General features: G+C 53.8%; 3 protein-coding genes across 3 annotated transcripts; 1 reads left to right on the top strand and 2 right to left on the bottom strand.

The window, feature by feature from the left end:
* Window positions 1–1,391: 1,391 nt before the first annotated feature.
* Window positions 1,392–3,905, top strand: EMWEY_00016940 (citrate synthase, putative; the record flags this gene model as incomplete). The annotated part of the gene is made up of 8 exons (XM_013479812.1): window positions 1,392–1,569; window positions 1,724–1,923; window positions 2,074–2,148; window positions 2,352–2,504; window positions 2,614–2,680; window positions 2,871–3,034; window positions 3,191–3,334; window positions 3,801–3,905. 8 exons carry the CDS (start codon window positions 1,392–1,394, stop codon window positions 3,903–3,905), a joined length of 1,086 nt encoding a protein of 361 aa, XP_013335266.1.
* Window positions 3,906–4,615: 710 nt separating this feature from the next.
* On the bottom strand, window positions 4,616–7,105 carry EMWEY_00016930 (hypothetical protein, conserved; the record flags this gene model as incomplete). The annotated part of the gene is made up of 4 exons (XM_013479811.1): window positions 4,616–5,085; window positions 5,241–5,345; window positions 5,557–6,305; window positions 6,990–7,105. The coding sequence occupies 4 exons, from the start codon at window positions 7,103–7,105 to the stop codon at window positions 4,616–4,618; spliced, it is 1,440 nt and encodes a 479-aa protein (XP_013335265.1).
* A 1,793-nt stretch (window positions 7,106–8,898) lies between these two features.
* EMWEY_00016920 (vacuolar sorting receptor protein, putative) lies at window positions 8,899–12,416 on the bottom strand (the record flags this gene model as incomplete). The annotated part of the gene is made up of 9 exons (XM_013479810.1): window positions 8,899–9,151; window positions 9,365–9,472; window positions 9,663–9,838; window positions 10,107–10,264; window positions 10,437–10,628; window positions 10,863–11,031; window positions 11,284–11,442; window positions 11,717–11,864; window positions 12,196–12,416. The coding sequence occupies 9 exons, from the start codon at window positions 12,414–12,416 to the stop codon at window positions 8,899–8,901; spliced, it is 1,584 nt and encodes a 527-aa protein (XP_013335264.1).
* Between the last annotated feature and the right edge of the window lie 348 nt (window positions 12,417–12,764).

Below are 12,764 nucleotides of genomic sequence, written 5' to 3'. Positions count from 1 at the left end.
ATATATATATATATATATAATGTGTGTGCCTTTTCCCTTTCCGTCGATTCCTGCAGATCTGGGACCTCGAGAACAAGAATGTGCTGGATGACATCCACCCAGACGAGCCAATCAAGAGTGGTATTCCATGGTGCACTTCACTTAACTGGTCGTATGATGGCCACACTCTGTTTGTTGGAACAACGAGTGGCGATATTTACGTGTACGAGATTGCAGAGGAATAAACTGTCCCATAACCCTTGCACAGCCGTGCATTGGCCTCAGCTAGTGCTTGGCTTCATTCGACAAGGGACGGGAATACCACATGGAACATTGATTGTGGAGTGTTGGGGGGGGAGTTGGCAGGGCCAAACAACCCAAAACTTTGCCGTATTTTAGCGAGCAAAGAAGTAAATAGGTCGCACCGAGGGTGGGAATAAGTTGGATGGAAAAGATATCCGGTGCAATTGTAGTTGTAGGACAATGTGAAGCCACGCATAAGTAGGATAGCTACGTACTTTCCAGTTGCTAAACCCCTATCTCACCGACTTACCGCTACTGGTGTCGAATGCGACAGATGATCAAACTTCACACGAAGGCATGGTGGTAGTCGAGATAAACACTGGTGTATCTCGCTTGTATTTCGTGGTACAGTGACTGCTCCCTAAGCTCTGGCAAGCACCGGGGGGACTGGCCTTAAGTACTGCAGGGCTCTGAGGTTTGGCGTAAAACGAAAACACCTATGTGCGTGAAGGGGCCTTGTATATGCTGCAGAAGGAGGGGGTGTCAACCAACCTGTTTTGCACGAGGCAGTGGAACCCCGGCACGCTTCTGAGTCGTCGTTTTCTGGTGTTTTGCAGCATAAGATACTGCACAAACTGCTTGTATTCATTCATTCCTATACTACTGTAACGCTTAGATATCCTGAAAGTCATTCAACTGGCAGGTTGGAAGAGTACTATGTAGCAGGTGCTTGCGCTGCGCTTTCGGTGGTCAGGGCTGGTCAACCACGTGGCGGCAGCCTGCCGGTCACACGCTTTGGAGTTCATGTCCACAAATTGCAGTAAATGTTTCCCAGTTAATTGGAGTTCAAAAATTTCGCTGCAGGGTGAAGCCTATGTGCACAATAACTACACCACATTGTGTGATCCAAGCAGAGTACCGTGGCGGCATCTGAACACCGTCGTCTTCCGCTGCAGCTTCCCGCTCCTTTGCTCTTACACCTTTAGTGTAAGCCTAAATAGTTAAAATACCCACTTTCACTACAGCAAGATGTCAGGGTCGAAGGTTTTCACTGGACAATAGAGGTCGCAGAGGTCCCTACTCCCCAAGGTCACTTGACCAGCTAACTCCACCAACGATAGCAGACCCTACAGCGCGTGTATGCACCCATCGCAGTTTCCTTCTTAGCCATGTCGCCTTCTTGTGCTACGCTGGACTCGGGCATCGGACACCGCAAGACCCTGCCCAAGGGCCGTTCACAGACCAGCCCGTATAGCAAACCTGAGGCATCCAAGGGAACATCATCTGGGGGGCTTGCTGGTGTCGTCGCTGGAGAATCAGCTATCTGCACGGTTGCATTGGGGAGCGGTAAGGGAGCACTTCTCGTTCTCGTCTTCACTCCTACAACTGCAGCTGCCCCAACGCCAAGAAAGTGCGGATGGGTTAGTACTTTCCCCAGAAACAGGCCTTAGTGGCATTTTTGAGGAGTAAGGCAGTGTTCTGATCTACTTTTCCTGCAAAGGACTGAATTATCGAGGATACAATGTTGTGGACTTGGCCCGAGAAGCAACTTTCGAGGAGGTGGTGCACTTGTTGCTGCTTGGAGACCTACCAAATCACCAGCAGCTAGCAAGCCTCAAGCATAAGCTTTTCAGGGCGAGGCAGCTACCACCTCAGCTGCTCGCGGTCCTAAGACAAATACCGAAGGAAGCTCATCCGATGGTAGGAGATACTCGCAGGAAGCACTCTTCAAGAGTTCCAGCCTTTGAGTAGTGGAAGGTGCAAGAACAACTGAAGCAGGCGCAACGACCACAGAAGACGTTTACGTAGAAGTTCCTTAACATACGCTTTGTTTGCTTTTCTACGCTGCAGGACGTCTTGAGGACAGCCTGTTCCTTCATGGGAACTGTACACCCGGAATGCAATCCGTCTCAACAACAAGTCGACGTGCGTTAGGTTACATAACCAATCCCCATATATCCGCTTTTCTCAATCTTAATTAGTCACAGCACTGTTATCAGGGTCACGGACCACTGATACAACAGACGCGTGCAAGCGATAGCATGAAGGAAGCCGAGAAACATAATCAACGACAGCAGCAGCAAAGCAGCGAAGCAAAGCAGGTTGGTTCTTGTCCTGGGTTCCTGCAGATTGCAATTCGTCTCATTGGTGGTTTCGGGGGCGCCTTGAACTATTGGCATCACTTCGCCAACTCGGGCAAGGAAATATCACTTGTTTCTGATCCTGAGGACTCCGTTGCCATGAACTTCCTGAAACTAATGAACGGGGACCCGGCATTCAAGGTAAAATAGGCCGAAGAGCGGAGCAGTGGAACTTGGCGCTGACAAAAGACCACATACGGGTCTTGGGGCTTTGCACCCTCCCCACTGGTGTCATTTGATGTGTACTCAGCCCCACCCGGTTGTGGCAAAGACACTGGACGTATCGCTTATCCTCTACGCAGAGCATGACTTCAACGGTGAGGGCCGCACTTCCTCTCCGTCAGCACGGTTTTCGCTTTGCTGTTTCACAGTCTTGTTAATTGCTTTATGCATAGGAACGGCAATCATTCCCACTGGCACAGCCTCCTTAAAGCGTTGTTTTTGCTGAGCCCTGTCGCGTTGCTTAATTCCTCCTGCTTGCTGTTGCCGCTGCTGCTGTTATGGCAGCATCAACCTTCGCGTGCCGCGTGACTGCTGGCACCCGCAGCGATATGTATAGCTGCATATGCTCGGGAATAGGGACACTGAAGGGGCCCTTGCATGGGGGAGCAAATCAAGCAGCTCTGGAGATGATGCTTCCTTTGACTTCCACTGAGAAAGCAAAGCAAAGGGTAAAAAGATGGCCACTGTAGCATATGCTCTCCCTTTTGTCAGCTGGTGCTGCCCCTATTGCTGCTGCTGGTATGCACCGGTGTTGCGACCCTGTAGGTGTTCTGGGCAGTAGCCTTTAGTCGCACTTCTTGCCAATTAACGGTGTTGTCCTGCAGCTGGAGGAAGCCTTCGCTCGCCGGGAGCTCATCATGGGCTTTGGGCACCGAATGTACAAACAAGGAGACCCAAGAGCTCCTTTGATGCGCCGGCTGGCTGAAGCCCTGGCGGCCGCACGGTTGCCCGATTCCGACCCTGAGTTGGTGCGAATTGGGGCTTTTATTGAGGAGCATATGCTCACGAGGAAAAATATGCATGCAAACGTCGACTTCTCCGCAGCGATTGCCTATAAACAGTCAGACGAATGAATACTGCTGCTGCTTTTGACGCACCGCTGGCTGCTTCTCAGCTTGTTTAGTTGTCTCTCAATTCGTATTTTGCTGGCAGCTGTTCATTGGCTGCTGTTGTTGCTGCTGCTGTAGGTGCGGAGTGCCCATTGGGTTCTTCACTCCTCTGTTCGCCATTGCGAGGACCGCTGGCTGGGCGGCCCATGTGCTGGAGCAGCGCGCTGCTAACAAGTTAATTCGACCGACATCTAAATACAATGGCCCAAGACCGCGGCCATTCTTGCCCATGGACCGTCGGGGACACACAGCTAAGCTGTAAGCGGACGATGGGGGGCGAAGCCGATAATGGACATCCAAAGCTGTGCTCCCTGCGATGTTGTAGAGGGGAGCACAGTCTGTAGAACGCGTTGCCCCAAAGGATACGGATGCAGGCTACAGCGCTCCTGGAGCTGTGTTGCGGCTCCAACAGGACTACGCCAACACGTAAAGCTCCTAAAACTCTATTTGTTGGCGCTGTGCAGTAGCTAGTCATCTACGTTGGATCTAGAGCACCGCTGGGTCGCCGGGGGACAGCTACCACGGTTGCGCGCCAGCCCTGTCACTTCCCATTCTGCGAAAGCTTTCGAGTCATCTAGAGTTAAGCGGGCTCCTCTCCGGATCCCAGTTTCTCTGACCAAAAACTTTAGGGTCAAATGGCTGCAGACGGCGTGCGCAGTCTCAAGTGTACATACACTGACAACTCTACGCACTGCCGTCAGGCAATACACGCGGTGCAAAAACACAACACCCTCGCGGCCAACTAACCAACCTCATCGGCACGACCCCCAGCTGCTCCTGTCCCCTACCAACCTGCCTCTGCTTGCTCGTTTCTCTATGTCAACAACTCTTGGGAGAGCCTACTAACAAGTGAAGCCACACGCGGACAAACCCGCAGGCACACCCTCAAAGCTAGCGATATCGCTGCCCGGGTGTCTTGGCTGTAGCAGAAGTTGCTGTTACTGTTACTGTTGCTGCTGAAGCCGAAAGGCGTCCGCCCCCATTTACACTGCAGCAGCACTTGCAAGTGTCTATTCAGCAGACTCCCAAGGGCCTTAATATAACGCGGCAGCTGCAGTCATATTGAAGCAACTGGGTCTAACTCGGCAGGTGACGCAAAATGACCGGCTAAGGAGATGCTGCAGTACATCTACAGCTGCATCACTGTTTCGGTGGGAAAAAGAGTTTTGGCTTCTTCTCCTTCTTCGCCTTTTCCTTCTTCGCCTGCGCCTCCTGGGCGGCCAATTTCTTCGCCAACTCCTTGCTGTTCGCGGGGCTCTTCTTCGCTGCCGCTGCCGCCTTCAGGCGAGCCGCGATTTTGGCGGGGTCTTCAGGAGCGGCCTGCAGCAGCAACAGAGCCCGCAGCGAACGCTTCAAATAGTACCACTGAAAGAAGGCACCGATTGCAGCACTCAGAGCAATGTTGTGTGCGGTACTTACTGGGGTATCTGCATTGTCATCAGTTTCAGATTCACGCTGCTGCTGCTGCAGCTGCTGCTGCTGCTGATGAGCCTTTTTTTTCTTCTTTTTCTCGCTAGAACCTCCTCCTGTCTTCGGCTGTTGCTGTTGTGGCTGCTGCTGCGGCTGCTGCTGCGGCTGTGGCTTTGGCTCCGCGGGCACAGACGGGGTCACTGCAGCAGCAATACAGGAGCAAAGCACGGCCACTTGCCTCGTCTCCCTACAAGCCACTCGTGCAAGCTGAAGCTATGCAAGGACCATCGTAGCATCAGAACCAGCAGCCAAACTAGCAGCAATAGACACAGGGTAAGGGAGAACAACGACTTACGGCCCGCCTCGCTCAGAGCCTTCTCCAGCTCTTCCATCTCGCGTTGTTTCCTCTCCTTCCTGCTAAGGCCTTTCAGGGGGTCGGCAGCAGCAGCCCCGCCTGCACCTGTCGCAGCACAAAACAAACTCCCATGACCCCATGCTGCTGTTGTTGCTGCCTCAGGCCATCGCACCCTTTGGCTTTCTCTGAACCCTCGAGACACGTCGTGACATGAACTTCACGCTACCGAGACCCTAACTGCACAAAAAGTTGCCTGCTGACGGCACAAGCAACAAGAAGCAAAGAAGACACGCATACATACACCCCTAACCCTCACCTTTGGCTTTTCGTCTGCCCTCCGACGGGGATCGAGTTGGCTGCTCTCTGCTTGTTGCCCTGTCCTCCTCGCCGCTGCTGCTGCTGCTGGTGGCGGCCAAGTCGTCTCCTTGGGGGTCACCCTCAACATCACTGGCGAAGTCATCCTCCGAAGAAGTCTCCACGTCCGAGTAAAAGGCGTCCCTTGGGTGCTGTTGCGACCTGCGCCCCGCAGTCCCTCCCCCCGAAGCCATGGAACGGTGGGGCATCGTTACTGCTAACGGCCCATCATCGTCCGAGTCAACCTCGACATCAGCCCAACGTGCCCCCTGCAAGAGGGAGGCGGCACCGGGGGAGAGCTGGGCCCTTACAGCAGCTGCAGCCGCCGCTGTAGCTGCTGCTGAAGCAGCCGCGGCTGAGGCGGCCGCTGCAGCCTTTTCCTCCCGACGCTCACGACGACGTCGCTCCCTCTCCGCCTGCCTCTCCAACCTTCGCTGTACGGCGTCTTCTTCCTTAAGTACCTCGTACGGGTTTGCGAGCGCGACCTTATCACCAATGCCGCTCGCCATTATTCCACTTTGCTCCTGGTGCTGCTGCTGTTGCGGGGGGAGAAGCGCGTCTGGCGAACTCCTCGGGCCAGGGGGCCCCAGCGAACTGGCACTGACGGGCGGATCTGCTGCGCTGACCCACCACAGCTCGTAGGCACTTGTCCTAGCGTGGCTTTCTCTTGCAAGGTAGAAATCACACCAAAAATACGTCGGGACGGGGTGTCTGTACAGCGGGCAGAACACGGCGGCACTCCACCGTCAAGAAGCCCGACAAAAATCCAGCAGGCGGTCCAAAGACGTCAGAACTCGAGGGAAGCACTACTGTAGTGTCTGGATGACTACATGTCCTGTAGTTTATCCAAGAAGGCTCAGTACGCCGTCTGAACGCCACAGGGGCCCCCAAACCTGCTGCCCGAGTCGAAGCCTCCAGCACTTACCCTTTCCTGGCTGCGTTTGAGAAAGAGACAGAATTGAGATCAACAGGAAACGGAAAAAGAAAATGACGCTATGAGTACAGGGGCAAAGAGCGAAATTCACACACTGCAACGAAGCAACTGCAGAGCGCCCTGGACGGCAGCACAATGTACAACACTGCAAGATTGCGCTGAGGAGTTGCTGTAGAAAAGAAGGCCAGAGCTCTAAAGAAGGCACAAAATAATGGTGATTCTGACGGAATTCATAGATAATAGCAAAACAAAAGCTGTAGCTACACCTAAAGCCATCTACAGCGGCCGCTGCTGCGGCGGCGCTCTCGGGCGCTGTGGGGCACCGAGACTTCCAGCTGCAACGCGTATTCAGTTCGTTGTTTTTCCCGTTTTAGCTCATTATACGCCGAGGCAAATCCATGTTTTCTTTATTAATTGTACGAAAATAGAAACGCTCTCCCAGGTAAGCGGACTGCACATACGTTGCAGAGCCCCGCGGCGCCTCCGTTACACGTGTGCCATACATGGGGGTCGCTACCTTTTGCTGTTCAACAACGAGCAGAAATCCGTCTTTCGCAAAGAACTTTAGGCAGTTCATAGAAAGTGACTCCACTTAGTTTAATTCTAGTTGAAAGGATGCGCAGATTCAGGGGTGACGGGTACCCACGTGGGTATAGCAGGTGGAGTTGAGCGGCGTTAAGGATGGTTGGAAGCCACTATTTCGAGGCTACACACAGTGTAAGCATGAATGAACGCATGCATACATGCATGGATACGCCATATCTATACGACAATTGCACTGTCATCTGTTAGAGCTAGGAGCTAGTCATCAGCCACAATTCCTCAACACAAGATGTGCGGCGATCATCGTGACGTTGACCTGGTTGAAATTACAGCCTTTTTGCGTTCCGTTCCCAAATGCTGCGCCGAGGAGGAGCGGTTTACCCGGCTATGGCTCCATACGTAGAGACACAAAGAGCTATTACTTCCATACACGCCAGGCACTGTCTCTCCCCCAGGCGGTAAATTGATTAGTGTTGCCTCTACTCTCCTGCCAGTTGTTTCATGTGCGTGTGACTACTCGGGGGTAGCCAACACGATTTCGGCTGTGTAGAGGCCCTGCGAACTGAACGTCATGTGTGTGCAAGGCTATATAGCATCTACATTTGTTCTAAAATTGGGTGAATGTACAACCCAACACGACCACCTCAATTCATTATCGGACTGCAGGTGAGGGAACTAGCTACAAGGTATTGCAGCGAAGACTACGGATCTGTGTGCTCCTTTCAACCCTACAGGGTCAACTGGAACATTTTCCCCCGTTGTCTGGGGAGTTTGTGCAGCGTTCGCATCGAAGAGGAATTGAAACAGAGGGTTAGCTGCCGTTATTGCATGCTTCTTAGTCGACCCTGGGTGAACACTGAACAGTCCCCAACCTCCTACACGCTTGTACCTGGCTAGTTGTGGGTACCGGTGGTGGCAAACTCACCTCTACCACTACTTCCGTTTGTGTTGTGCTTGTGCATTGTCTCACCCCTAGCTACTTCGAACAACGGCACTACGCTACACGGTCCTACCCCTTCAAAGAGCTCGCTGCAAGCAGCCCAGTGGGAGGGCTGGCACCTGCGGAACTCCCTTCGCTGATAAACAGACTCTTACTTGCTTCCGCGGAATGTCGATGAGAGGCAAAACCAGAACGCCTCGCCCAGTCTCCTAGAGGCGCCTCAAACTCAGGACGGTCCTGTTTGGCGCACAGCACGCGCTGCGGCTCGACACTGCAAGCTGCCCAGCCAAGCTACGTGCGTTATACACAATACACTCAAAAAGTGGAGATGCACGTGTGTAATCGTTGAGACGGGGCCGAAGGTGGGGGAACTTTGCTTTCGAGGCCACTGTCCAACGCCCGGCACCACGCCTCTGCTGCGTCTGCAGCAAGTTGACATAAACTGTATCGGTGTGAAGAGTGTGGATCAACAATGTTGCTTCTGCTGTAAAAAGCAACTGTGACTTCGAGGAAAACAAACGCCGGCGCCCAATCTCATAACCAAAATGCAACGAACTCCGCCAACGGTAGACTTCCAATCGCGGAAGCCCACGCGTGCCAAGCTACTGAGCTCCAAGCAGAAGCGCTTAGCCCCAATCGCAACTATGCCGCTGACGGGGGCACCTAATGCGTCGCAGCAAAGGGACTACAACAGCAAGGAGAAACGGAAGCATCCCGAAGGCGATGCGGCTGCGGCCTGGCTGGAGCGAAGCGTCTGCTGCATCCGGAGCAATAACCTTAAACAACCAGCCAAATCTGAACAAATGAAGGTACCCGACAGCTACTACATATACAGCTTCCTTTCTACTAGAAGAGAGCAGCCAGCCCACAATTCCAGGCACCTCATATTAAACAAGGGGCCTGCGTTCGGGCATAATGGGCTTTCCTGGGGCCTCCTCCATTCTGTGATATAGCTGCAGCTGCTGCTGCACTTCGTGCTGCACCCGCTGCTGCATCCCCTCCGCCAACTGCTTCTTCGCGTAGCGATAATACAGGTAGCTCAGGCCGAGACAAATTACAACTATCATAAACAAGATGAAAACTAGGTTGCGCGAGTCCATCATCGACCGCAGCCATGGCGCTTCTTCAGTGTGTGCGTCGCTGCAGAAACACGCCCAGCGACACAAATTATGCCTGGCAAAGGCGTTCCTCTTCACACTACAGCAGCAGGCAGCAACATAAAGGAGCCCCTGTAGAAGCAGCAGCAACAGAGCAGCACCAGCCTGGAGGCAGCATTACTAGGGGGCCTCAAAGGCTACTTGTGTTGCAATGCATCGCAGCGACGGGAGGTTCCCGTCCCTTGATCTGCCTCACACGACGATGTCATTGCACTCTTCGGCTCTGTATTTGTTTGTAAGGGGGTTAACTGTGGCAGAACAAATGGCTCTAAGGACCGGCTCCGGAGCAAGCTGCCCACTGTATCTGCGCAAGCCAAACAACAGCCAAGGAAAAGCGAGAAGCGAGATCTGCAGCACTCCCTGCAGTTCCTCTCGGGTGTGCTTACGCCCACGTATCCATGTGCACGCTTGTGCGTGGGACCGGATGCACGCAGGCATAAATGCATGCAGGTTCAGGTCTACGTTGGCCAAAATTGTCCATCGTGGGCGCACACCTCGCACCATTGATTGTCATGGCGACAATCGACCACCCGCGGTTGTTCTTGGAAAAGTCTAGCAACCTGCGGCCGTTCTCGTCTCCCATGCACAACTCCACTGAGTGCGTCTGGCCCCCTGACAACACCTCTGACAGGACGCGTTTCGAACAGGCAGGGCCCCACGCGTTCTTCCCCTATCTCATCCACAGACGTTCACACGTAGACCCCAGTGTACGTGAGCTCGCACACATGAAATAATGCAGTGTGCCATAGAACGTCGTGCCTAAGGAGGAAAAATGGACTACATTCTGAAATACGGAGAGGGACAGTAACGCAATCGCACTAGAACGCCCCCTCAAACCACGGCCGCGTCTACACACGTAACCATACACCTTTAGTTATAGATACTAAAACAACATGATGTAGCTTCCTACGCCTCCAGTAACCCCGCAGTTCGCCCACCTTGCCGCTGAAAGAGCAGCCGTCTCTTGGGTCGCCCAGCCTCTGCTGGTAGAGCCACCATTCTCGTGAGAACTCGCCTTCCTTTAGATCCGGTGGAGTCACCTTTGTGGTGCTGTACAAACATGACTGTAGAAGCGACTCTTGTACGACTTCACTCCCTAAACGACTCCCGCACGCAACACAGCAATAACTCCCACGACACCTCCATCAGCGGTAGCACAAAACCGCAGCAGCGTCACCTGAGCATCCCCAGGAGAGGCGGGCCAGCCTACACCAGCAGCAGCTTCGTAGGAGCAGCGGCACGACCGTAGCAGCAGCTGCGATGCGTACCGGTGAGGCCAAGGACTTGAGCGTTGGGTTCAAAGGCGCAGTAAAGACGGGGATATTTTTCATAGAGGCCATGAGACAGACAGAGTTCTTCGGATCCGCCCTCCAAGGAAAAAACATTGTAGATGGTCTGGAAACGGACATGGGCTCCCAAACGCAGCATGTAGGGTGCCAAAGACTGCAGGAAGCTGGCAGCTGCAGCAGAACAAACACCGCAAGCATGCCGCCCCCGACAGCAAGGGCAAACAAAATGGGCAAGGAGCAATTCACACTACAATGTAGTCCCCAACATACGTACACCGCATCCAGGGGGACAACATGGGAGCGAATGACGAAGGCCAGCAGCTTCGAGACTGAGGAGATGCACCGTGGAGAGAGCGGCAGCGGGTAGCAACAGGCGACAAAAGCATGTCGATGCTCCACACGTACCCTGTGCATCGCCAGGGTCTGCCCAGAAGTTGACGGCCACCGGCCACTGAGCCGGCATACGCCACTCGAGCTCAACAAGGACAGGTTCTTGCCCTGAAAGGATCTCCTCCTTTATTGCATCTCCTTCGGGCTGCGCTATCAGGACTGAAGGGATGTGAATATCCCTCATCTGCACACGCAACAGCAACAGCAGCAGCCACAAGAACTAAGCAGCAACTAGACTTCATCATCAGTCGCACTAGCTGTAACACAGTCAACAGCATCGACATTAACAGCAGCACCATCGAGAAGGACAGCATCGACACGAGCGACACCACATGTCGGATTCATACACGAGGAGGGAATCTACCGCGTAGCGCGTGCGTTCCACGCACGCACACACATGCATGCATGGATGCTGAAGAAGGGGAAATCTCCAGACCTTTCCGTCGTCACTCATGATGATATTGTGGCGGATCATTCCGCGGGTCCAGTCTTGAGTGCCGTGATCAACAATTACCACTGCATCAGCCCCACAGCTCTGTGCTGCCTCCACCTTTGCTGCAAAGGTGCAGACACCTCGGTCGACGAACAACACTACCTGCAGTGACAACAAACACCCCACATACCAATTGTTCAATGGCTGCTGCTGCAGATGCGGCAGCTGGTCGGCCGACACAGCTGCAGAGCCCCACCCTCATGCCATCGTACACACGGGTAGCTAGCTACCACTATTCCTTCGCAAGACCTGGAGACAGCTTTACAAGACAGACCAACAACAAAACTGAGACACAGGCAAAGCCACAGGGAAGGAGGGGATGCACGGAAGGTCGCGTCCCACAAGGTAGATGGACAACAGGGGAGACACTGCGCACCTTCGCGAGCCCCCCTTGCAGCGCGCTGCTCTTCCAGTCTTCAATCTCATCCTTTAGTCGCACGCAGTACGATGTGTCGCAATGCACTCCTGTCTCCGTCATGTCAGCCTCTTCATGTCGTTCGTGGGGAGTGTAAAAGGCTCTGCCTCTGCCACACAAAACGCAACGCAGCAACAGGAGACCAGGGGCCCACACAACTTCGGGCAAGCAAAACCGTCCACCAAGCAAGGAAGCCAGGACGACAGAGTCAACATCAACAAGCCAGTACGAGCATTTAATGCAGCTGGAACAAGGAACAACTGGTGCAGACATCGGCGGCAGCATAAGCAACAACAGGAATCAGCAGTAGCCCGTGAAGTCGGCGACAGCAACAGCATAACGCCGGCCCTGCACTCCGCATTCGCCAGCATTAGTAGGCTGCAGCAGAATATTGCTGCTGCTGCACTCTCCTGTAACAGGACATTTTGAGCAGAACCTACCTCAGGGTAGTGCCGTAGGCGGGGGTTCCGAAAGAGGCAGTGGATCCGATGATGGTGAAGAAGTTCTCTTCGGAGATGGCTTGCATGGAGACGAGTTTGTCGATAAGGCGTTTCGGAGACTGCACCCGGATCTGAGCTCCACCCTTTTCAGCCACTCCCGCAAAGAGCAAAAGAAGCAGCACCAGAAGGCACCGCCTCCCCCCTACAGAGAGCAGTGCCATCTTCTCAGGTCCTTCTCCGCAGCAGCACGGCAAAAATGTACACCTCCCCTCACGCAAACTCTGTGGGGGAAGACGCAAACCACTTGGAATTGAACGCGTCCGACAGAATCCTGTTGCCTTCTATTGGGGAAGGCTGGAGGTAGCACAGAAGGCACTCGCAACAGAGGAGCAGCAGAGGCAGCACATAGCCCGCGCTGCAGGAGGCCTTCGATGGCATTAATTCAGCCGCGTTGTGCAGGCTGGTTATTTTCTTAAGAACAGGATGAAGATCACATAGAGCTGAAAGCCAAGAAACAAGAGAGAAACACAGCCGAACAACCTAGACAACGGGTGAACGTGCACATGCAG

The sequence above is a fragment of the Eimeria maxima genome, genomic scaffold (assembly GCF_000499605.1).
Source record: "Eimeria maxima Weybridge genomic scaffold, Emw_scaff139, whole genome shotgun sequence".
Classification (NCBI taxonomy): Eukaryota; Apicomplexa; class Conoidasida; order Eucoccidiorida; family Eimeriidae; genus Eimeria; species Eimeria maxima.
Note: the sequence above shows the minus strand (reverse complement) of the source record. Positions and strands in the feature narration are given on the sequence as shown.